Source organism: Narcine bancroftii, chromosome 5, assembly GCF_036971445.1.
Source record: "Narcine bancroftii isolate sNarBan1 chromosome 5, sNarBan1.hap1, whole genome shotgun sequence".
Classification (NCBI taxonomy): Eukaryota; Metazoa; Chordata; class Chondrichthyes; order Torpediniformes; family Narcinidae; genus Narcine; species Narcine bancroftii.
Window position 1 is genome coordinate 153930141 of NC_091473.1, and position 26392 is coordinate 153956532.

Below are 26392 nucleotides of genomic sequence, written 5' to 3' on the forward strand. Positions count from 1 at the left end.
CTGCCATTTCAGCTGTTCCCAATCCCACTGTAGCGGAGCTGCTATAGGCTCCTGCTACGTGAAAGCCACCCTTCCTCCTCTTTCATTGCCATGGGCACCAGCTGAGGACAAACCCAGCTACAGTGAGTGGGGGCCTCGTTGGTCAGGACTAGCTCAGGCTTCCTACCTGCTCGGTCCTGTCCTGTTCCCTCCAGCAAGCCTCCCACGTCAGCCGAGATGTGGAACTCTATCTTCCTTTGGCTTGGAGCCTGCGGCTGGTCAAACACTTCGGATGGCGGAACAGCAGGATGGGAGCTGGGGGATCAGGAGGACCCAGAGGTCAGGTGGCTGCATGAACCTGATTCAGGGGATACTCCCTGCTATACGGGCTGACCACACCCAAGGTGCAGACAGTGCAAAGAGGGAATGGCGGCAACAAAGTGGGGTGCATCGAGTGGCTGCAGGGACAAGGGACACACGGACAGACAAGTGCAGGTGCTGAGGTTGGTGAACAGGGAAGGATGGGAGAGGTGCCAAGCTGTCAAGTGGAAGCAGCTGTGGGAAAAGAGTCCCACTGGTTGATCAAGCAACAGGGTTTCAGGGTGCTGACTGGGAACCCAAGGGTGATAGGTCAGAAGGGGTAGAGTGGACAGCACTTGGAGTCCATTGGATGGAGTCAGAGGGGAGAGCAACTGTGGCTTCCAAAAGTGACTAGGTCAGGGGGCACGGGGTGGGGAGTGTGAGGGACCAGGGGCGTGGGGATGGGGCTGGGAGACGAGGCTGGGGAGTGGGCGCAGGGAGGCATGGGGTAGGGAGGCATCTGAAGACCAGGGCTGTGGGATAGCACATACACACAGAACACTGATCCTACCTGTGGGTAGGTGCTCTGGTCACACCCATCAGGTCCTTTATCCTGGGCCGTTTTCGCAATGACACCCGCTTCCTCTTCTGGGGCTGTTTCGGGGGCTGCGAGGCTAATCCCATCAATCGCACCATCCTGCAGAACACAGCAAGTTTGACACCGAGGCAGAGAGATGAAGGTCAGGGCCACAGGGCACTCTATAGACTGAGGGCAGGGCCACAGGCACCCTACAGTCTGGGGGCAGGGCCACAGGGCATCCTACAGTTTGGGGGAGGACTGGGAAACTACAATAGAGACTTAATTTTTTTAATTTTAAAAATATATTTTATTTTTTTGAGAGATACAGCATAGTAACTGGCTTTTCCAGCCCATGAGTCTGTGCCACCCAAATAATCTATTAGAGCACAGGCACATGGTGATATGTACTGAAGGATATGTATTGAGAAAACCCATGCATACATGGGGAGAAAGTACAAACGCCTTATAGACAGCGCGGGATTGGCTAACTGTGCCACCCTTCCTCTCCACAGATATGCTACAGATTTTTCATTTTTTGTTTCCAATTCAAGTCAACGTTTCCTCAACGACTTCAGTCTGTAACCTATCACAGAGCTTTGCTGCCTTCTCCCAACCCTGCCCATCTTCCCCAGTCAGACAATGTCCTTCTGTTTCTCTCCCCATTGATGCTGCCTGCCTGCTGAGTGCTTTCACCTTTCTGAGGTTTGCCTCTGCAGTAACTGTATGAAAGGCTTGTGTAATGGCTTTGGATGTTGCCTTTCCTGCTGTACACTGCACTCTCCTGGCTGTGGCACAGTGTTGCAGTATCCTACACTTGGGAGAGATACATCAAACAATACAGCTCAGAACAGGCAATTTGGCCCACAATGTCATGCTGACCGACAATATATAAACCCACACAACAATCTAATCCTTCCCTCCCTCACACCCCATAACCCTCCCTGTTTCCCTTACATCCACGTGCCTATCTAATAGTGTGTTAAATAAATAGTTCCTATTGTACCAACCTCCACCTCTACAACCAGGCACAGTTCACTATCAATCAGAGGAACCTTGAACCCAAAGGAAACTGTGAGCAGCTCACCTGCTGACTGTGAGAAAAACCCCAGCCTGTGATCAGAAACAAATGTCCCACCTCACCAGTCACCTGCTCTAGTCAGACACCACCAATCGCCACACGGCCCACAACCTCATCAAGTGCTCCAAAGTAATCCAGGAAATTAAAGGCAGGTGAGCCTGACCTCGACAGTATTTTAGTAATCGGATGGTGGACTGAGAGATCAGATTTTCAAGTATTTCAATAGCCAAGGACTGATTAGAGACTGTCAACATGACCTTGTGCGTGGTAGGTCGCGTTTAACGAATCTTGTAGAGTTGTGAAAAGGTTACTAGGAAAGTTGACAAAGGAAAGGCTATGGATGTTGTCTACAAGGTCCCAAATGGGAGGTTAGTCAGGAAGGATCAGATGCTCAATATTCATGATGAGGTAGTGAATTGGAGAATCCAGAGTAGTGGTGGATGATTACTTCACAGTCTGGAGGCCTGTGTCTAGTGATGCCTTGGGGATCGGTGCTGGGACCATTGTGGTTTGTTATCTATATCAATGATCTGGATGATAATATGGGAAATTGGTTCAGCAAGTTTGCAGATGACACTAAGATTGGACGTGTTGTGGACAGTGAAGGAGGGTATCAAAGCTCCAGAGGGATCTGGACCAGCTGGAAAATGGGCTGAAAAATGGGAGATGGAATTTACTGCAGACGAGTGTGAGGTGTTGCACTTTGGAAGGACAAACCAAGAAAGGACGTAAACGGTGAATGGTCTGGCATCGAGGAGTGCAGGAGAACAGAGGGATCTGGAAATACAGATACACAATTCCCTGAAAGTAGTGTCACAGGTGGATAGGGTTGTAAAGAGAACTTTTGGCATATTAGCCTTCATAAATCAAACAGAAGTTGGGATATGATGGTAAAGTTGTATAAGATATTGGTGAGGCCAAATGTAGATGGAATCAGCCATTTTAGTGCCCACCGTTTGGAGCTGGCCTGGCAACCTTCTATGTTGCAGCATTGCCTATGTTTCAGAAATCCACCCCTAGGAAACTGCTCCCCTGGTGGCATCCTCACATTTATCCACATTGTAGTGCATTTGCCATGTATCTGCCCAGTCCCTCAATTGATCCAAATCACACTGGAGCTTCCTGACCCCCCTCTTCCGTGCCCACAACCCCTCCTCGCTTAGTGTCATCTGCAAATTTGGAGATATGACATCCAATCCCCTCATCCAGATCATTAATGTAAATTGTGAACAGCTGGGGTCCCAGTACAGATCCCTGTGGCACCCCACTGGTCACCGCCTGCCACTCAGAAAACGAGCCATTTATCCCAACTCTCTGTCTTCTACCTGCCGGCCAGTTCTCAATCCACATCAATACTTTGCCCTCAATCCCATGAGCCTTGATTTTGGAAGCCAGTCGTTTATGCGGGACCTTATCGAAGGCTTTTTGGAAGGGGAAATGTAGGCCGGCTTTTTCCACTGAGGGTGGGTGAGATACAAACCAGAGGACATGGGTAAGGGTGAAAGGGGAAAAGTTTAAGGGGAACTTCTTCACACAGAGAGTGGTGGGTGTGTGGATTGAGCTTACAGCTGAGGTGATGAATGTGGGCTCAATTTTAACCATATAACTACTTACAGCACAGAACAGGCCAGTTCGGCCCTACTAGTCCATGCCGTAACAAATCCCCACCCTCCTAGTCCCACTGACCAGCACCCGGTCCATACCCCTCTAGTCCTCTCCTATCCATGTAACGATCCAGTCTTTCCTTAAATGTAACCAATGATCCCGCCTCGACCATGTTTGTCGGAAGCTCATTCCACATTCCCACCACCCTTTGCGTAGAGAAATTTCCCCTCATGTTCCCCTTATAATTTTCCCCCTTCAATCAAAACCATGCCCTCTAGTTTGAATCTCCCCCACTCTTAACTGAAAAAGCCTATCCACGTTTACTCTGTCTGTCCCTTTTAAAATCTTAAACACCTCGATCAAGTCCCCTCTCAATCTTCTACGCTCCAGAGAAAAAAGCCCCAGTCTGCACAACCTTTCCCTGTAACTCAAACCTTGAAATCCTGTCAACATTCTCGTGAACCTTCTCTGCACTCTCTCTATTTTGTTTATATCTTTCCTATAATTTGGTGACCAAAACTGTACACAGTACTCCAAATTTGGCCTCACCAATGCCTTGTAATAACATTTAAGAAGAATTTGGACAAGGAAATGGAGGGTGAAAGACTGGGTGTGGGTCAGTGGGACTAGAAGGGCCTGTTTCTGTGCTGTAATGTTCAATGGTTCTATTCTTTCCTACCAGAGTGATAGGGAAAAGGGTAGGGAAGATAAAGTAATGGCCAGGAAAGGTAAAATAGGAAAAGTAATGTTGGGAGGATAAAGTAAAAAATCAGATGGTGCAGTGAGTTTTCGGGTCAATTATAGTGTTAAGAAAATTACCAAGAAAAATAGTGGGCAGAAAAATCCAAAGGAAAGGTTACAGAAGTCACTAGATATTAAAAGGACAAAGAGCATAAGGGCACTTTATCTGAATGCCCGCAGTATTAGAAATAAGGTTAGTGAACTGGAGGCGCAAATCGGTACCCATGCCGGTGATTGGGTCGCCATCACGGAAACATGGCTACAAGGTGACCCTAAATGGGAATTAAACTTTCAAGGGTATCAGGTGGTGCAAAGAGATAGACAGGATGGTGAGGGAGATGGAGTTGCACTCTTAATCAGAGATGAGCTCCAGGCAGTAGTGAGGGATGATATAAGATCTAAAGAGCATAATGTTGAGTCCATTTGGGTAGAGATAAAGAATAACAAAGGGAAAAAAATATTGGTGGGTGTTATCTATCGCCCACCAAATAACAATAGTTTAGTTGCACAGGAAATAAATAGAGAGATAAGTGAGGCATGTAATAATGATACGGCAGTCGTCATGGGGACTTTAACTTCCACATAGATGGGGAAAATCAAGTTGGTCGTGGGAGTCTGGAAGAGGACTTCATAGAATGCATCTGTGATAGCTTTCTTGAGCAGCATGTGAAGGAACCCACAAGAGAAAATGCTCTCCTGGATCTCGTGTTGTGCAATGAGATAGGTAGAATAAATGATGTAATAGTCAGAGACCATCTGGGAAATAGCAATCATAGTATGATTGAATTTCTCATTCAGATGGAAGGGGAAATAGTTAGATCTAAAACTAATATATTATGCTTCAACAGGGGTGACTACCATAGGATGAGGGAGGAATTGGGCAGAGTGGACTGGGAGCACAGGCTCATTGATGAAACAGTTGAGAAACAGTGGAAGATTTTCCAAGAAATATTTTGTAATGCTCAACAAAAATATATTCCGGTCAGGAAAAAGGGCAGCAAGGGAGGGAAAAATCAACCGTGGTTAACAAAGGAAATAAAGGAGAGTATAAAATTGAAGGCGCAGGTGTTCAAAGCTGCAAAGAGCAGAGGGAAACTGGAAGATTGGGAAAACTTTAAGAGACAACAAGGGGTTACAAAGTGGGTAATAAGAAATGGGAAAAAGGATTATGAAAGTAAATTGGCACAAAATATAAAAACAGAAAGCAAAAAAATTTATAAATATATAAAACAGAAGAGGGTGCCCAAAGTTAATATAGGACCCTTGGAGGATGAGAAAGGAAAACTGGTAGCAAAAAATGAGGAAATGGCCGAGGCATTGAACAAATATTTTGAGTCAGTCTTCACGGTGGAAGACACGTCCAGCATGCCCAAGTGCGGGTTTAAGGATGCGAATGTTGGAGAGGGCCTTGATGAAATAGTTGTTACAAAGGAAGTAATGATGGAGAAACTAATGGGACTAAAGCCAGACAAATCACCTGGTCCTGATGCTATGCATCCAAGGGTTCTGAAGGAAATGGCAGAAGTTATAGTTGATGCATTGGTGGTCATAGACCAAAATTCCTTGGATTCTGGGCAGGTCCTGGCAGACTGGAAGACATCAAATGACACGCCACTTTTTAAGAAGGGATGTAGGCAGAAGACTGGAAATTATCGGCCAATTAGCTTGACGTCTGTAGTTGGAAAAATGCTTGAAGCCGTCATTAAAGATGAAATAGTGAAACTTTTGGAACGTAAGGGTTCAATCAGGCAGACGCAGCATGGTTTTAGAAAGGGAAGATCTTGTTTGACAAACTTGTTAGGATTCTTTGAGGATATAATGGGTGCGGTGGATAGAGGGAAACAGGTTGATGTTGTATATTTGGATTTCCAGAAAGCGTTTGATAAGGTGCCGCACAAGAGACTTCTCAGTAAGTTACAGGAAAGTGGATTCCGAGGAAGTCTATTGGCCTGGATTGAAAATTGGTTGCCTGACAGGAGGCAGAGAGTCGGGATAAATGGGAGTTTTTCAGGTTGGCAGAGAGTGGTAAGTGGGGTGCCGCAGGGGTCGGTGCTAGGCCCACAACTGTTCATCATTTATATTGATGACTTGGAGGAGGGGACAAAATGTGGTGCAGACAAGTTTGCGGATGACACCAAATTGAGTGGAAGAGCAAATTGTAATGAGGATGTGGAGAGTCTGCAGAGGGATACAGTTAAGCTGGATGAGTGGGCAAAGGTCTGGCAGGTGGAGTTCAGTGTTAGTAAGTGTGAGGTTATCCACTTTGGCAAGAAAAATCAAAGAGCTGAATATTATTTAAAGGGTGAAAAACTACAGCAAGCTGTAGTGCAGAGGGACTTGGGAGGGCTTGTGCATGAATCGCAAAAAGTTAGGTTGCAGGTGCAGCAGGTTATTAAGAAGGCAAATGGAATGTTGGCCTTCATCGCTAGAGGAATTGAATTCAGGAGTAGGGAGGTCATGTTGCAACTGTATAAGGTACTGGTGAGACTGCACCTGGAGTACTGGGTCCAGTTCTGGTCTCCATATTTGAGGAAGGATATACTGGCTTTGGAGACGGTCCAGAGGAGGTTTACTAGGTTGATCCCTGGGATGAAGGGGTTGACTTATGATGAAAGATTAAATCGTCTAGGATTGTATTCGCTCGAGTTCAGAAGAATGAGCGGAGATCTTATAGAAACATATAGGATTATGAAGGGAATGGATAGGATAGATGTAGGGAGGTTTTTTGAGCTGGCCGGGGAAACTAAAACGAGAGGACACAGTCTCAAGATTCGGGGGAGTAGATTTAGGACAGAGATGAGGAAAAATAGTTTTTCCCAGAGAGTGGTGAATGTTTGGAATTCTCTAACCAGGGAAGTGGTTGAGGCTGTGTCATTAAACATTTTTAAAATTTGGTTAGATAAATTTTTACATGATAGAGGAATTAGGGGATATGGGGAGAAGGCAGGTAGGTGGAGTTAGGTCATAAATTAGATCAGCCATGATCTTATTGAATGGCGGAGCAGGCTCGATGGGCCATTTTTGGCCTACTCCTGTTCCTACTTCCTATATTATCAGATTCTTGATTGGGCTTCCATTTGTAAAAGATCACACAAACCATACCTCATTGGGGCCCCTGCAGTGATCCAATGGAACACTCTGTAACTTTACCCTCGTACTTTCGCACTGCCTGTGACACTGACATACAGGATGCCTTGCCTGGTCAAGCAGGCCCTTGGAATTTATCCAGTGTTATGCATCACAGCACGGCCTGACCCTTTAACCCACCAACTCTGGGCCAACTATCAGGATGTTTCCCTGCTAATCCTTTCACCCACCTGTCTTTGTCCTCTTCACTCCCACTTTCGTACTCTGATTCTGCCTCACTGGAGACATCCATCTCTTCCTCGGGAACTGGGGGCTGGTCCGGAGGGAGGGGAGGCATAGGTGGTGGGGCAGGGATGTACTCTTCATACTGTGAAAGAGACATTCATCCATTAACCAACAAGTTAAAAACATCTCAACACATGGCTGCTTTTCCAAGGCATCAGGGAGTGAGGATGGAGGGCAGGGAGTGAGGATGGAGGGCAGGGAGTGAGGATGGAGGGCAGGGAGTGAGGATGGAGGGCAGGGAGTGAGGATGGAGGGCAGGGAGTGAGGATGGAGGGCAGGGAGTGAGGATGGAGGGCAGGGAGTGAGGATGGAGGGCAGGGAGTGAGGATGGAGGGCAGGGAGTGAGGATGGAGGGCAGGGAGTGAGGATGGAGGGCAGGGAGTGAGGATGGAGGGCAGGGAGTGAGGATGGAGGGCAGGGAGTGAGGATGGAGGGCAGGGAGTGAGGATGGAGGGCAGGGAGTGAGGATGGAGGGCAGGGAGTGAGGATGGAGGGCAGGGAGTGAGGATGGAGGGCAGGGAGTGAGGATGGAGGGCAGGGAGTGAGGATGGAGGGCAGGGAGTGAGGATGGAGGGCAGGGAGTGAGGATGGAGGGCAGGGAGTGAGGATGGAGGGCAGGGAGTGAGGATGGAGGGCAGGGAGTGAGGATGGAGGGCAGGGAGTGAGGATGGAGGGCAGGGAGTGAGGATGGAGGGCAGGGAGTGAGGATGGAGGGCAGGGAGTGAGGATGGAGGGCAGGGAGAGAGGATGGAGGGCAGGGAGTGAGGATGGAGGGCAGGGAGTGAGGATGGAGGGCAGTGAGATTTGCGTGATGGCTTCAATCTCTCTGCAGTTGGGGTGGAGCAGCTCCCGTACCATGCAGTGATGCACCCTGACAAGACTATCTCAAATAACAGGTTAACAGGCTGGTCCAGGAGATGGCTTGTTGGCCTTTATCATTGGGAGGGGCTGATTTTACCTCTGTAAAACGAAGATCGCTGACTTCAGGAGAGGGAGCAGAGCCCCACATTCCTGCCCATCAGTGGGGATCACATAAAAAGTGTAGTTTAAGTTCTTAGGATCAAATATCTCCGAAGACCTCACCTGGAACAAGCCATCTCTAATTTCTGTACATGTTCTCCCATCCCTCGACAGGGGACCATCAACAGCAGACCTACTATATGTATCACAGCATGAGATGGGAGCTGACCTGCTCAAGATCGGAAGAATTTTCAGATGGGCGACATGTTGGCATTGTGATTAGCACAAGGCTATTACACAGCAATCGGAACCAGGGTTCGATTCCTGCTCTGCCTGTAAGGAATTTAATACCCCGAGGGTCCCGGCGCACCCGGACACACCGAGGAACCTGTCACACCCTGGACACCCCCAGGGACCTGTCACACCCCGGACACCCCGAGGGACCCGTCACACCCCGGACACCCCGAGGGACCCGTCACACCCCGGACACCCTGAGGGACCCGTCACACCCTGGACACCCCGAGGGACCCGTCACACCCCATTTCTTCATTCAGGAAGGCTGAAGAATATGAAAGCACGCACGAACAGGCTTAAAAACAGTGTCTTCCCCACTGCCATCAGTTTCCTGATTCCACCCCTCACCCAATACTGTGGGCAATTAACGCACCGAGTTGCAAGTCTATGGGACACGGGAGGAATCCGGAGCCTCCAGGGGAAACCCACGTGGTCACAGAGAGAATATGTAAACTCCACACAGAGAGTGCTGAAGGTGGGGATTGAAGCCTAGTGTCTGGGGCTGTGAGGCAGCGGTACAACCCTCTGTGCCACCATGTGGTCCTTGGGTATTGGCCCCAATCTGCTACCTGTCAGACGATGGTGGAAGCAGGAGGGGAGAAAGCTCTTTCCTCAAGGACTCCTGGTTGAACAGTACTGCCTCCTCAAAACCAATCGCAACACCATCACAGCAACCCTGGTTTCACATTTCTAACACGATCAACTCCCTGTCCCCTCTCTGCAGAAGGCATGCGAGCTGCTGAGTATTTCCCCCTTTCCATTACCATCGGAGGGCGTGCAGTGATGGGCCCAAAGGGAGCTGGCAGATTCATCTTGTTCATGAGATGCAGAACCTGGAACGACAATGCCAGCTGCATTATTCCTGCAACTTTTCACCACCTCAGGATTTCCAATTCATCAGCCAATGTAAAGTTCAAAACCGCAGGCAATTAGTACACTGTAAACTCCTAGACAGGAGGCCATTTGGCCCATTAATCCCTACTGGCCCTGCACAGTAAGCCCCACTCTCCTCACAAATGTGCAAGTGTGGAGAAAGGCCAAGAGACCAGAGGGAGGTGTCACAAGCTGGTCAGGGATGAATCCATCCCGAGACGCTAGATAGACAAGGCAGGTTAGAAGAGGATACAAGTGTGTGGTGATTGAGATGGTAGAGAGGGTGGGGCAGAGATATCAGCTCTCTGTTGTCTGTCGCCCTGCTGCACATCAATGTGAAACCCCAATGACGGAGTGTGATATCTCAAAGCATTTATCAACCCGTTTATCATTCTTGCAGCGAAGTGCCAGAGGTGTTGCGACTTATTTACCTGTACGTAGAACTTGGGTACACTTGCCATGGCATTGGCAATATTGGCGAGAATCACGCTGGTTGGTGGAGGGTACAAGTACTTCAGACATGGGTTTGCAGAATAGGTCAGTCTGGAACACAAAACAGGGCCAATCTTGTCAGCCCAGGAAACTGGTTGCGATGCACACCTCGACTTACACTCACAGTCTGGAGAACAAGGCAAACCCACTGAAATTCATCCTGTCCCAATATGGAACCTTTCCCCGTTAATCCATACCCAGGCTCCATTTACACTTTATCACTATTATTCCCGTCAGCCATAACACGGTGACACCAACTTACAATTAACCCTTTGGACTCCGTGTCCCTGTTTTCCGGGACTGGTTTTATACCCAACCACCAGCTGGTTGGTACTGGTGTTCATACTGCAGTTTAACCATGGATCCAGCCCGAGTGCATATTATGAAAGGTTAATAATGGTCAGAGTCCAAAGGGAGCCTTTAACATCAAGGATTTGAAGTGTAATCAGACAATTCTTAATGCTGATAAGAACAGAAGAGCACCAGAAACAGGAGTTGGAGTATGCCACAGATGGGCCATTTCGGCCCACGAGCAGGTACCAGTGGGTGTAGGTTAATTAAAAAATGAAAAGGTCAGCCACCTCTGCTGTAGAACCTGCCTACCATTCGGTATAATAATGGCTGATCTGGGCGTGAACTCGTCTACACTTTCCCATCCATTCCCCTTCACCTTCATTCCCCTTCAATGCAAAATCTGTTTTAATATATTCATCGAGGCAGACACTACCTCTTCCCCGGGCAAAGAATTCCCCAGATTCACTGGTCTTGGGGAGAATGGTTCTTCCTCATCTGAGGTGATGCTCCCTTGTTCTAGACTCACCTACCAGTGAAACAACTTCATTGACCCTTTCATAATTTTATGTTTCTAGAAGATCCTGCCTCATTCTTCTGAACTGCCAGTGAGTACAACTCCAGATAACAATCTCTACCCATACACTACAACCCTCATTTCAAATCAACCCAATGAACCTCCTCTGCACCACCTTCAAACCCAGGGTATTCCTTCTCAGTATGGAGACCAGAACTCCACCCAGTTCTCCAGGGGCGGCCTCACCAGCAGAATCTCCCTGCTCTTAAATTCAATTCCTCCGGCAATAAAGGCCAACATCCCTTTACCTTCTTGATTACCTGTTGCACCTGCAAACCAACCTTGTGCAATTCCTACATGGGCACTCCCAAGCCCCTCTGCACCACACATGCTGTGACCTGTTACCATTCAAGTCATAAAATGAAACACAAAAGTCTGTAGACCCCATGGTTGAAGTAAAAACACAAAGCTGGAGAATCTCAGCAGGTCAAGCAGTATCCTTTATATAGCAAAGGTAAAAGCACAGAACCAACATTTCAGGCTTGAGCCCTTTATGAAGGGAACACCAACGTTTCGAATCCCCCTGTGACCCCCCCCCCCAACTCCTTAAGCCTCCCCCTCTCCCTCATACCCCTCCCTCACGAGGTCGAACATCTGCCCACACCCTCCAGTGGGACAAGCAGGGATTATGTACTCCTGGGCCTGGCTGAGGTGCCCTGAGTTCCCACTGTTTGTGAGGGGGTGCCAGCTGAGGATTTAGCATGCCCCAATGTTCCAGTTTCCCGAGGTGTGACAGTTGAGCTGTGTTACTCACCCAAGGCTTGGCGCAATTCCGTTCTCTATCACCGGGAGTTTCGGTTTCAGAACCTCCTTCTCATCTTTCTGACTTGAAGTTTTAACAGTGCTGCAGATAAAAGATTATGGAGATAATAGGAGAAAAATGCCTGCAGTCCTCTCCAAATCAACCCAACTGGTGACACCACACAATCTGATGGAGGGACAGCATGCCATGATCATCTCCCACGGATACTGCATCACCCACTCAGTTCCTTAGCAGATTGCTTGGTGCTCCAGATTCCAACAGCTGCAATCTCCCATGAAGCGTCAAACTGGTGCAGCAGGTAGTGCTGCTCCAGAGACTCAGGTTCGATACTGACCTCCTGCGCTGTTGGTATGGCGTTTGCATGTTTGAAGGGAGGCACAGTTAGTATATCAGAGCAACACAGTTACAGCACCAGCGACTGGGGTTTGAATCCAGCACCATCTGTAGGCAGTTCTCCCCATGTCCTGCAGGGGTTTCCCCAGGTGCACCAGCTTCCTCCCACCCTTCAAAATATACAGTGATGTAGGTCAATTTGGCAGTACAGGCTCGTGTGCCAAAAGGGCCTGTTACCCTGCTGTATGTCTAAATTTAAAAATCTCCCTGCAACCACGAGTACTCCAGTTTCCTCCCTCAAACATGTGGGGGGAGGAGGAAATGTGTGTGTGAGGGGGTGGGGAGGGGAGCTATCGGAAACTGGAGAAGTCAATGTTGCAGGACGCTCAGATGGAATACGAAGTGTTCTTCCTCCAAATTATAGCTTGCCTCAGTTTGACAGTGTATGAGTTATTGGAAGCAAATGTGTCCCATAAAGGATGAGAGGCTGAGGGGTTGTGGAGGGGGGAGAGATGGGTGGGTTTCAGAAACCAGAGCCCAGGGAACTGATGGCACCACTTTCCAGTGTCACGGTGACAACCAGGGATGGCCAGGAGGCCAGTGCACAGACACAGGAAGTCAGTCTGGAGGTGGTGACAGGTGAGACTATGGAGAGTACAAAAAAGATCTGAGTTTGGTCACATTTGGAGTATTGTGTGCAGTTCTGGTCACCCCATTGCAGGAACGAGGCCTTGGAGAGGGTGCAGACGAGGATCATTAGGAGGTTTCCTGGATTGAAGGGTATGAGCCATAAGGAGAAGTTGCATCGGAGGTTGAGGGGAGACCAGAGAGAGGCGTATGAAATAATGAGAGGCACTGAGAGTGTGGATAGTGTTTCCCCAGAGGGGAAATGTCAAATACTGGACGGCACGACTTAGTGAATGGCGGAAAGCTTAAGGGAGATGTGCATAGCAAGTTTTGTTTCCACTCACAGTGTTGGGTGCCACAATGGGCTGCCAGAGGGAGGTGGTGGACATAGATACAATATTCAAGAGATATTTAGACAAGCACATGAAGGAGGGATATTTTCTGCAGTTCTGAAATGTCCAATACTAGAGACATCTATGAAGGTGGAGGAAAGGGAAGTTTAGGGGAGCCGTCAGGGTTAAGTTTTCTGCACAGAGAGTGGTGGGCTGCCTGGGATGGTGGTGGAGGCCGGAACAATAAGGACATTCAAAAGACTCTTGGATGTGAATGTGAGAAAAAATGGGTTTATGAATGTTAGGTTGGGAAGGATTAGAGAGACGGTGTAGGTTTATAGATGAGCACATCATAGGCCAAAGAGCCTGTTACATTCTATGTTCCATGATGCGGACATCATGCAGGCAGCTGCAATTGGTTTAATTTGGCATCAAGATTGGCACCAACTCGTGGGCAAGAAGTGCCTGGCCCTCTGTTGTACAGTTTTGTATTTTAAATTTAGACACACAGCAGGCCCTTCCAGCACATGAGCTCATGCCACCCAATTAATCTACAGCCATTGGTATGTTTTGAAGGGTGGGAGGAAACCAGAGCACCCGGAGGAAGCCCATGCAGACATGAGGAAAATCTAAAGACTCCTTACAGACAGTGCCGGATTCAAAAATGGGTCACTGTCGCTGTAACCGCTACACTAACAAGCCCAACGATATTTAAAGTGTGTGCAGCAGCGGAGTCGGATCAACGTGGTGGGATCAGTCCCTGAGCGGAGTCAGAGCAGGGCCAGACTCCCAGCAGTGCCCTTCGCGTGGAAGGCCTTACGAAGGGAAACTGCTCAGCATACTTACATGAGGAGAGTCAAGGACCAGAGGGCAGGGTCTCAGATTTAGGGCCAACTGTTTTAGAATGAGATGAGACAGAATCTCATCTCTTAAAGAGTTTACAGTATCGAGGCAGTGAACTGTGGCAATTGAATGATCCAATCTGTTCAAAACTCCAATAAATTTTTAATCGGAAAGGGTGAACGGTGTGACAGAGGAGTTAGAGGTGGTTTGGGAGGAATGGTTTAGAGTAGGTTGCACACACACATTTTAAAACTCAGAATCTTTGCAGGACTTTTGCAGAAAGCAACAAAGTTGCAGACGACAGCTTGCCTGGGAGAGCAGGTGATCTTTGCAGGTGGTGGGGGTGGGGTGGAGAACAGTTTTGCTCTCAGAGAGGGAGGGAATGAAACAGAGAGGAGAGATACAGAAATCAGTTCCAGAAAGACAAACTGGCAAACTTTGGAAGACTGCCTGGTCAAAAGAGAAATCTGACTGTCTGAAAGGTGACCTGAAAGAAAGAGGATCATCTGGAGAACCCTGAAGGGGGAAAGTTTCGTCAGCAAGACTGATTGAGAAGGAATCAGTTGCAGATGTCCGGGAAAAGGAATCTCTCTCTGAAAACCAGAAAGAACCCTCCTGAGTGGTAACTATTTGCCTGTTAAGCACCAAACACTGGAAAACTTGGTTAATGATAACTTCTGTGCGCAGAACAAGAATTGCCTGTAACCAGTGAGATTGGAATGTGATCCAAAGAGGGGGGAAATTAAGTAGTTAGGTAGGTTAAGTAAGTTGATAGTAATAAGTAAAGTAATAAGTTAAAGTTTAATTCTGTTTTCTTGTTCAATTATAATTAAAAACTACTTTTGTTTTTGTAACCCTGTGTTGTGGAGCATATTTATTGCTGCTGGTGTTTGGAGTCCTCTGAACTCCATAACAATGGGAACAAAGGGAGGGAAATTGGAGGAGGAAATAGAAACAAGCGTAACTTCTGCATGATGAGCAGCAGGCATGAAGGGTTGAATGGCCTCCTCCGGCACCCAGCTCCCATGGTGCTCAGCTCCACAGAGTAAAGTTGTGTTTTATACTATTCAAGGACTCCCACATCACAAGTGGACCGTCTGCACTAGTGCTAACATCACTAAGTATTATTTTGTATTTATTTTCTCTTTTTAATTCAATTAAATTATCTTTTACCTGTTTTTTTTTAAATACCAAGTACCCGTTCAGTTACAGCAAGAAGGAAGTTTGGTGCATTTGTACAATGGATACGTGACAAACTCATTACCTCAAGGCTCCCGACTGCTCTCCTGTTGCTCGACAATGTCACTGTCAATTCACACCTGATGCAGAAGGGGCCTGGTCGACCAACCAGGACTTTGCTTTCCCTTCCAGGTGACCTGTCCAACCCCAGTCGACTGCATTCAGTACAGTCCACATCTACCTCGGTGAGACCAAATGCCGCACTGTGTCCATGGGAGTGAGCTGGAGCTCCTGATTGCCCTCGCCATTCCCAGACGCGACTGTCCCCAGCCTCGTCCGCTGTCCGGGGAGGCCAAATATAAACCTGGTCAGTCAGAAACCCAATGGGATGAACATTGAATTTACCAACCCCCACCTCAATCCAGTTTCACTGTTTCGATCTCTCCCTTACCTCTTCCCGTCCGCTATAATCCTCCTCAACCGCTTCAACCTGGCTTTTGCAACCCTCCATCTCTCCCTTTAATATTTGATATCTCCCCTTCCCAATTTAATAAAAGGTCTGATCCTGAAATGCTGGGCTGACTACGTCCCTCCAGACTCGACCTGACCATCCCAGGAACTCCACACTCGACCTGACCATCCCAGTCCCTCCACACTCGACCTGACCACCCCAGTCCCCCAACAGACTCGACCTGACCAACCCAGTCTCTTCACAGACTCAACCTGACCGTCCCAGTCCCTCCACAGACTCAACTTGACCATCCAAGTCCCTCCACAGACTCGACCTGACCATCCCAGTCCCTCCACAGACTCAACGACCATCCCAGTCCCTCCAGACTCGACCTGACCATCCCAGTCCCTCCAGACTCGACCTGACCATCCCAGTCCCTCCAGACTCGACCTGACCATCCCAGTCCCTCCAGACCCGACCTGACCATCCCAGTCCCTCCACAGACTCGACCTGACCATCCCAGTCCCTCCACAGACTCGACCTGACCAACCCAGTCTCTTCACAGACTCAACCTGACCGTCCCAGTCCCTCCAGACTCGACCTGACCGTCCCAGTCCCTCCACAGACTCAACTTGACCATCCCAGTCCCTACACAGACTCAATGACCATCCCAGTCCCTCCACAGATTCAATGACCATCCCAGTCCCTCCACAGACTGGACCTGACCATCCCAGTCCCTCCACAGACTGGACCTGACCATCCCAGTCCCTCCACAGACTCGACCTGACCATCCCAGTCCCTCCAGACTCGACCTGATCATCCCAGTCCCTCCAGACTCGACCTGACCATCCCAGTCCCTCCAGACTCGACCTGACCATCCCAGTCCCTCCAGACTCGACCTGACCATCCCAGTCCCTCCACAGACACAACGACCATCCCAGTCCCTCCACAGACTCGACCTGACCATCCCAGTCCCTCCACAGACTCGACCTGACCATCCCAGTCCCTCCAGACTCGACCTGATCATCCCAGTCCCTCCAGACTCGACCTGAACATCCCAGTCCCTCCAGACTCGACCTGACCATCCCAGTCCCTCCAGACTCGACCTGACCATCCCAGTCCCTCCACACCTCGACCTGACCATCCCAGTCCCTCCAGACTCGACCTGACCATCCCAGTCCCTCCACAGACTCGACCTGACCATCCCAGTCCCTCCAGACTCGACCTGACCATCGCAGTCCCTCCAGACTCGACCTGACCATCCCAGTCCCTCCAGACTCGACATGACCATCCCAGTCCCTCCAGACTCGACATGACCATCCCAGTCCCTCCAGACTCGACATGACCATCCCAGTCCCTCCAGACTCGACATGACCATCCCAGTCCCTCCAGACTCGACCTGACCATCCCAGTCCATCCAGACTCGACCTGACCATCCCAGTCCCTCCCGACTCGACCTGACCATCCCAGTCCCTCCAGACTCGACCTGACCATCCCAGTCCCTCCAGACTCGACCTGACCATCCCAGTCCCTCCAGACTCGACCTGACCATCCCAGTCCCTCCAGACTCGACCTGACCATCCCAGTCCCTCCAGACTCGACCTGACCATCCCAGTCCCTCCAGACTCGACCTGACCATCCCAGTCCCTCCAGACTCGACCTGACCATCTCAGTCCCTCCAGACTCGACCTGACCATCCCAGTCCCTCCCGACTCAACCTGACCATCCCAGTCCCTCCAGACTCGACCTGACCATCCCAGTCCCTCCAGACTCGACCTGACCATCCCAGTCCCTCCACAGACTCGACCTGACCATCCCAGTACCTCCACAGACTCGACCTGACCATCCCAGTACCTCCACAGACTCGACCTGACCATCCCAGTTCCTCCACACTCGACCTGACCATCCCAGTCCCTCCAGACTCGACCTGTCCATCCCAGTCCCTCCAGACTCGACCTGACCATCCCAGTACCTCCACAGACTCGACCTGACCATCCCAGTTCCTCCAAACTCGACCTGACCATCCCAGTCCCTCCAGACTCGATCTGTCCATCCCAGTCCCTCCAGACTCGACTTGACCATCACAGTCCCTCCAGACTCGACCTGTCCATCCCAGTCCCTCCAGACTCGACCTGACCATCCCAGTCCCTCCACAGACTCGACCTGACCATCCCAGTTCCTCCAAACTCGACCTGACCAACCCAGTCTCTTCACAGACTCAACCTGACCGTCCCAGTCCCTCCAGACTCGACCTGACCGTCCCAGTCCCTCCACAGACTCAACTTGACCATCCCAGTCCCTCCACAGACTCGACCTGACCATCCCAGTCCCTCCACAGACTCGACGACCATCCCAGTCCCTCCACAGACTCGACCTGACCATCCCAGTCCCTCCACAGACTCAACCTGACCATCCCAGTCCCTCCAGACTCGACCTGATCATCCCAGTCCCTCCAGACTCGACCTGACCATCCCAGTCCCTCCAGACTCGACCTGACCATCCCAGTCCCTCCAGACTCGACCTGACCATCCCAGTCCCTCCAGACTCGACCTGACCATCCCAGTCCCTCCAGACTCGACCTGACCATCCCAGTCCCTCCAGACTCGACCTGACCATCCCAGTCCCTCCAGACTCGACCTGACCATCCCAGTCCCTCCAGACTCGACCTGACCATCCCAGTCCCTCCAGACTCGACCTGACCATCCCAGTCCCTCCTGACTCGACCTGACCATCCCAGTCCCTCCAGACTCGACCTGACCATCCGAGTCCCTCCAGACTCGACCTGACCATCCCAGTCCCTCCAGACTTGAGCTGACCATCCCAGTCCCTCCAGACTCGACCTGACCATCCCCGTCCCTCCAGACTCGACCTGACCATCCCAGTCCCTCCAGACTCGACCTGACCATCTCAGTCCCTCCAGACTCGACCTGACCATCCCAGTCCCTCCCGACTCGACCTGACCATCCCAGTCCCTCCAGACTCGACCTGACCATCCCAGTCCCTCCACAGACTCGACCTGACCATCCCAGTACCTCCACAGACTCGACCTGACCATCCCAGTACCTCCACAGACTCGACCTGACCATCCCAGTACCTCCACAGACTCGACCTGGCCATCCCAGTTCCTCCACACTCGACCTGACCATCCCAGTCCCTCCAGACTCGACCTGTCCATCCCAGTACCTCCAGACTCGACCTGACCATCCTAGTACCTCCACAGACTCAACCTGACCATCCCAGTTCCTCCAAACTCGACCTGACCATCCCAGTCCCTCCAGACTTGACCTGTCCATCCCAGTCCCTCCAGACTCGACTTGACCATCCCAGTCCCTCCAGACTCGACTGACCATCCCAGTCCCTCCACACTCGACCTGACCATCCCAGTCCCTCCACAGACTCGACCTGCCCATCCCAGTTTCTTCAGACTCGACTTGACCATCCCAGTCCCTCCAGACTCGACCTGACCATCCCTGTCCCTCCAGCAGCTCATTGTTTGACCACAGTTGCAGCATCTGCAGTTTCACATGTATCTTAGCAGGTTACTTCATACCCGTGCAGCCCAGTACCTGAGGGTGCAGTGTATTCCCACAGAGCAACAATGCCTCAGGGTGGTCCTTTCTGGCCACACCTCCCACAGTGGGTCACTCCCTCCGAGATGCAATGGGAGGTAAGCTGAGCTTAGCAATGTCGGTCTGGGAGTGGATGTGAGGACTATGTGGATGTGAGTTAAGGCATCTGGTAGGATTTAGGCCACAACCACCTGGTTCCCCAAGATCTGAGAGTTCAACACCAAAGGTCAAAGCCCTCACATTCGAGAGGAGAGATTGAAATGACGTACGGCTTGCCTCGGCCTCGGTCAGAGAACAGCTCCTGCTCAGATGCTCCAACCTGCTCTTGCTCCTTTGCAAACTCCACCACCAAAGTGTGGCCCAGACATCTCAGCTGGTGCAGCCTGGACAGGGCCTAGAAATAAGAACACTTGCTTTAGTACACTGGGTACATGATGGATGGACCTCGTGTTGCTGAAGGGCTGTTCCTGCACTGTACAACCGGCTGAAATGCTTCAGAGTGCAGAGACAGAGCCAGAGGACTCGTAAACAACATCATTGACAATAAAAACTCACACATCATATGGAGATACTCAGATGGCAGTTGGTCCAAGACTGAGAATGGATCTACCGTAGGATTGGTGGGATTACCATTCCGGTCAAAACACAGAGATACTGGAGGAAATCAACCAGTCGTGCAACGTCCATAGGAGGTAAAGACATTACCAAAATTTGGGCCTTCGTCCTTCCCCTAAGGTATGAGCTCAGGTCTGAAACAATGGTAATGTAGCTTTACCTCTTATGGACACTGTGAGGCCTGCTGAGTTCCTCCAATCACTACAATCACAGGGTCTGCAGACATCTGTGTTTCACTTACCTATTATGGGTTCTGTGGAACACAGGGTGAACGAGAAATGGAGAGACTTCAGGAGGAAATCCCCCCAGCTCAGGTAGCTGAGGGACCCTGGAAAATGGGTGAGGAAAACCTATCCAGGTACAAAAAGAACCATCTGACACAGAAATAGAATTGGTCTCTATAAGGGATCTAAAAATGATGTACAGAGTGAAACCCCCCCAACCAAGTTTTTGCTGATCACTGACCCTCCTGCCACAAGACTTGATCCAAACTCTCACTCCCAATTTAAACCCTTGGTCCATAGAAAACAACCACAGGTTTTCCAGTTCCTCTTCTCAGTCATTAGGGAATGCTTCACAAGTATCCCCTCGTACCTCTTGCAGTGAAATCCCACCCAGGGATTTCAAGGCATCAAGCTGTAGGTTACTACACTATACAGACATACATAGCAATGAACTGAAAGGCCAGCCTTTACCACGCACCCTGAGCTCTGGGAGCAGTGGTGCAGTCAACACCCTTTGTAAGGTGAAGGCTGATGAGGCCTCTGTTTAAAATTCAACCATGCAGCACTCAGTTCACATTCTGTGCTCCTCTCACACGTAGAATGTTTTCTGTGCCCCCTCACGCAGCACAGAAACCCTTGAGCCCACTTCACCCATACTGACCACAAGGTCTAACTGAACTCGTCCCATTCATAGAACACTACAGCACAGAACAGGCCCTTTGGTCCTGAATGTTGTTCTGACCTACATATTCTTTCCTACCAAATAAAATGTTCTAATCTCTCCTGACCTCCTCTTCCGTGCACACAACCCCTCCTAGCTTAGTGTCATCTGCAAATTTGGAGATATTACATCCAATCCCCTCATCCAGATCATTAATGTAAATTGTGAACAGCTGGGGTCCCAGTACAGATCCCTGTGGCACCCCACTGGTCACCGCCTGCCACTCAGAAAATGAGCCATTTATCCCAACTCTCTGTCTTCTACCTGCCAGCCAGTTCTCAATCCACATCAATACTTTGCCCCCAATCCCGTGAGCCTTGATTTTGGAAGCCAGTCATTTATACGGGACCTTATCGAAGGCCTTTTGGAAGTCCAGGTACACCACATCCACTGGCTCTCCCCCATCTATTTTACCTGTCACCATCTCAAAGAATTCCAATAGATTTGTCAAGCACGATTTACCTGAACACAACACTCTCAGTGGGGTCTCACCAGAGATTTGTAGAGCTGCAACATGACCTCTCGACTCCTGAACTCAATCCCCCTTATTAATGAAGCCCAGCATCCCATAGGCCTTCTTAACCATCCTATCAACCTGTGCAGCAACCTTGAGGGATGTATGGATTTGGACCATTATCCCTCTAAACAAAAGTGCTGGAGAAACTCAGGTCATGCAGCATCTACAGGAAATTCCCGACAAGGGGCCCAGGTCTGAAACATTGGTTACCCTTTACTTCCTATAAATGCTGGGAGACCTGCTGAGTGCACTCAACCCCAGCATCTGCAGAATTCCTTTACCATTATTCCTCTCTGCCTTCCATATCCAAGTATCTGTCCAAATACCTGTTAAACATAAATGCCCCTGTCTCTACCACCTCTTCTGGCAATGCATTGCATAAACTTACCATTCTCTGAATGAAAGATCATCTTTAAATGTCTCCCTTCTCACTTTAAATCTGTGCCTGTGAATTCCAGTCTCTCTTGCACTAAATTCTGACTCTCCATCCTATCTGTGGCCCTAATAACTTCATAAACCTCCATAGTGTCACCCCTCAGCCTCCTGTGTTCCAGAGAGAATAACCCCAGCCTATACAATCTCTTCTTTCAGTCCTCTATTCCAGACAATATCCTGGCGAAGGCCTTGCTTGCTTGCGCTAGCAGAATGATGGAGGGGATAACGCAGAGCAGCAAATGAATCCATTGACATGGTTGATTAGTCCAGAAGGTGAGATCATCCAGGGCGAAAAAGAAGTGGCTTCAGAGGGTGGGAGTGGGTGCGGGGTTGTTTTTCAGATGAAAGGTGTGGTCAGGGTTCGATCCTGGGCCACTATTCACTTGTTATTTACATTAACAATTTGGATGAGAATCTTGGTAGCATTAGTTCACAGATGGTACACTGTATATTGGACAGTGAAGAAGTTTAAGATTACAGTAGGATCTAGATGAACTGGGAAAGTGGGCTAAGGAACAACAGCCAGAGTTTAACTCAGAATAAGATTTTCAGGCATTTTTAAAGTTTTAGCTGAAGACATCTGCAGGATAACAGGCCCTTCTGGCCCATGAGTCCGTGCCACCCAATTACAACCCCTGTACATTTTTGAAGAGTGGGAGGAAATCTGAGCCCCCGGGGAAAAGAAAACATGCAGACACGGGGAGGACGTTCAAACCTTTGCAGACAGTGTAGGATTCAAACAAAATTTAGAGATTTACAAAATCGTGAGGGCAGGGATAAAGTGAATGTCCACAGTCTTTTTCCCCATGCGAGTCTAACATCAGATGGCATAGGTTTAATGCGAAAGGAAAAGAGTCAGAGAGTAAAGTATGAACATTTGCAGTCGCTGAGAATGTAGTAATAACACAGATGTTGGAAGAACTCGGCCGGTCTCTCCGCGTCCACAGGAGGCAAAGTTATATAACTAACCTTTCAGGCCTGAGCCCTTCCTCACGCTTTGAATAAAAAGCAGACAGGCACCTGAATAAAAAGGTGGGAAGAGTGGGCCGGGATGAGCAGTCACCCACTGGCATCTATCATCTTTTGCCTGTTGGACTGTGTCCTTCCTCCCCCTCCCCGCTTGCTTTTTGCTCATGCCCTGAAGGGCTCAGGCCTGAAGCTTTGCCTTCTATGGACGTGGCGAGACTTGCTGAGTTCCTCAAGCATTTCTGTTTTTTTGCTAAAGATTTTAAGAAGATCTGAGGGCAACTATTTCACAGACGATGATGGGTATGCAGATCGAGCTGTTAGAGGAAGTGGTAGAGCTGGGGACAATTGCAACTTTTAAAAGACATCTAGACAGGTTGATGGAGAGGAAAGACTTGGGAGGGATATGGGCTGCGTGCAGGGAATGGGACGAGCATTGGCATGGATGTGTTGGGTAAATGGGCCTGTGGTACATCACTATTAGTCTATAACTCTAACTAATCAACTCCATATGGGTAATTAGAAGGCCTCTTAATGGAGAACCTACCTTCGCTGCTGCCTGAGTAGATGAGAATGTTGCAAAAGCTGTATGTTTCTGCAAAAGAAAAAAAAAATGTTACAATCTTGAAAAAGTCTCCCATTTCATGAGGAATACGCTGGTTATTCTGAACAGCACCAGGAGGTGCAGCAGGTAGAATTGTGGCCTCACAGTCGGAGAGACGCAGGCCCAGTCAACTCCCCCAGGTTCTACCCCTCACACTAGGGGCCATTTGCAGCGGCCACATAAGCTGCTAATTTGTTCATCCCTGGGAAGTGGGAGGAGAACAGAACTCCTTGGGGAACCCTGGGAGGTTGCAGGGATAGCGTGCAGTTTTTGCGCACACACCCTCTAGTATTTGACATTTCAACTCATTTCAGTGGTAAAGATTATACACTCTTCTGATGTCTCATTACTTATAACCTTTCATCAGTCTGCCCTCTACCTCCAAGGTTCCAGAAACTGTTTGCCCAACTTAACACTCTGATCCAGCAACATCCCAGTGAACCTCCTCTGCACCCTCTCCAAAGCCTCCACATCCTTCCTGTAATGTAGCAACTGGAACTGCACATAATTCTCCAGATGTGGCCAAACCAAAGTTTAACACAGCTGGAGCAAGGCTTCCTGACTCTGTAACTGATGAATGCGGGCATACCATAATCCCCCTTTACCACCATGTCTACCTGTGTTACCATTTTCAAAGAGCCATGGATCAGAACCCCAAGATCCTCCTGTACATCAAGGGTCCTGACATTTACTGTCTGTTTTCCTCTTACATTTGACCTTCCAAAGTGCCCTCACACTCTTTTTTTTAAATTTTTTTATTTTTCACACTATAAACCACATTGATCAAGATACATACATTTTCCATTTCAAATATATACAGTGTCGTTTTCTACCCCCTCTCCCTCTTCCCATCCCACCCTCCCTACCTCCCCTCCCATTCATTTAAAGTTCAGAATCTAAGATACATTAAACCCGTCAAACAATGTTGTCACTCAATAAAAACAAACAAGAAATTCCACTGAGTCAATTCTTTTCATTCCCTTCTCCTTCTGTCATTTTAGGTGGGAGATGTCCCCGGTAAGTTTTCTCTATTGTGTTTCATGTATGGCTCCCATATTTGTTCAAATATTGTGATGTTATTTCTTAAATTATATGTTATTTTTTCTAGTGGAATACATTTATTCATTTCTATATACCATTGTTGTATTCTCAAGTTATCTTCTAATTTCCAGGCTGACATAATACATTTTTTTGCTACAGCTAGAACTATCTTAACAAATCTTTTTTGTGCACCATCCAAATCAAGTCCAAATTCTTTGTTTTTTATGTTACTTAGGAGGAAGATCTCTGGGTTTTTTGGTATATTGTTTTCTGTAATTTTATTTAATATCTGGTTTAGATCTTCCCAAAATTTTTTCACTTTCTAACATGTCCAAATTGCATGAATTGTTGTTCCTGTTTCCTTTTTACAATGAAAACATCTGTCAGATACTGTTGGGTCCCATTTATTTAACTTTTGAGGTGTAATGTATAGCTTGTGTATCCAGTTATATTGTATCATACGTAACCTTGGATTTATTGTATTTCTCATAGTTCCTGAGCATAACTTCTCCCATGTTTCATTCTTTATCTTTATGTTTAGATCTTGTTCCCATTTTTTTAGTTTTACCATTTGTTTCCTCATTCTCCTTTTCTTGCAGTTTAATATACATATTTGTTATAAATTTTTTGATTATCATTGTGTCTGTAATCACATATTCAAAATTACGTCCCTCTGGTAACCTCAGACTGCTTCCCAATTTGTCCTTCAAGTAGGATTTCAGTTGGTAATATGCCAACACTGTATCTTGAGTTATATTATATTTATCCTTCTTTTGTTCAAAGGATAGTAATTTATTTCCTGAAAAGCAATTTTCTATTCTTTTGATCCCTTTTTTCTCCCATTCTCTAAAGGAAAGGTTATCTATTGTAAAAGGGATTAGCTGATTTTGCGTCAGTATTAGTTTTGGTAATTGGTGATTTGTTTTATTCCTTTCTACATGAATCGTCTTCCAAATATTGAGCAGATGATGTAATACTGGAGAATTCCTACATTGTACCAATTTTTCATCCCATTTATATAATATATGTTCAGGTATCTTCTCCCCTATTTTATCTAATTCTAATCTAGTCCAATCTGGCTTTTCCCTTGTTTGATAAAAATCTGATAGGTATCTTAATTGTGTGGCTCTATAACAATTTTTAAAGTTTGGCAGTTGTAAGCCTCCTTGTTTATACCATTCTGTTAATGTATCTAGTGCTATCCTCAGTTTCCCCCCTTTCCATAAAAATTTCCTTATTATTTTCTTTAACTCCTTGAAGAATTTCTCCGTCAAGTGTATTGGCAATGCCTGAAATAGGTATTGCATCCTTGGGAAAATGTTCATTTTAATACAGTTTATCATTCCTATTAGTGTTAGTGGTAAGTCTTTCCAATGCTCTAAGTCGTCCTGTAATTTTTTCATTAGTGGATAATAATTGAGTTTATATAGTTGGCCGAGATTTTTATTTATTTGTATACCTAGGTATCGCATTGCTTGCATTTGCCATCTGAATGGTGATTCTTTCTTAAATTTTGAGAAATCCGCATTATTCATTGGCATTGCTTCACTTTTATTTGCTTTAATCTTGTAACCCGACACTTCTCCATATTCCTTCAATTTCTTATGTAATTCTTTTATTGATATTTCTGGTTCTGTTAAGTATACTATAACGTCATCTGCAAATAAACTGATTTTATATTCCTTGTCTTTTATTTTTATCCCTTTTATTTTATTTTCTGTTCTTATCAATTCTGCTAGTGGTTCTATAGCTAACGCGAACAATAAGGATGGTAGTGGGCATCCCTGCCTTGTTGATCTGCTTAAGTTAAATTGCTTTGATATATATCCATTTACTGTCACTTTCGCCAATGGCCCCTTATATAATGCTTTAATCCAATTAATATACTTCTCTGGTAAACTGAATTTTTGTAATACTTTGAATAAATAATTCCATTCTACTCTGTCAAAGGCCTTCTCTGCGTCTAAAGCAACTGCTACTGTTGGAGCTTTATTCCCTTCTACTGCACGAATTAAGTTAATAAATTTACA

General features: G+C 47.9%; 1 protein-coding gene across 2 annotated transcripts in view; it reads right to left on the reverse strand.

The window, feature by feature from the left end:
• rnpc3 (RNA-binding region (RNP1, RRM) containing 3) overlaps window positions 1-26392 on the reverse strand; it is a 46655-nt gene that overhangs the window by 12342 nt on the left and 7921 nt on the right. The window contains exons 3-10 of one of the 2 annotated variants that reach the window (XM_069939444.1): window positions 23265-23312; window positions 19509-19633; window positions 11897-11986; window positions 10214-10325; window positions 9674-9742; window positions 7601-7737; window positions 851-976; window positions 167-294 (exon numbers count right to left, since the gene is read on the reverse strand). In XM_069939444.1, the coding sequence (XP_069795545.1) occupies window positions 167-294; window positions 851-976; window positions 7601-7737; window positions 9674-9742; window positions 10214-10325; window positions 11897-11986; window positions 19509-19633; window positions 23265-23312 (835 nt within the window). The remainder of the gene's footprint in view (window positions 1-166; window positions 295-850; window positions 977-7600; window positions 7738-9673; window positions 9743-10213; window positions 10326-11896; window positions 11987-19508; window positions 19634-23264; window positions 23313-26392) is intronic. The other variant, XM_069939446.1, reaches the window with a different exon arrangement.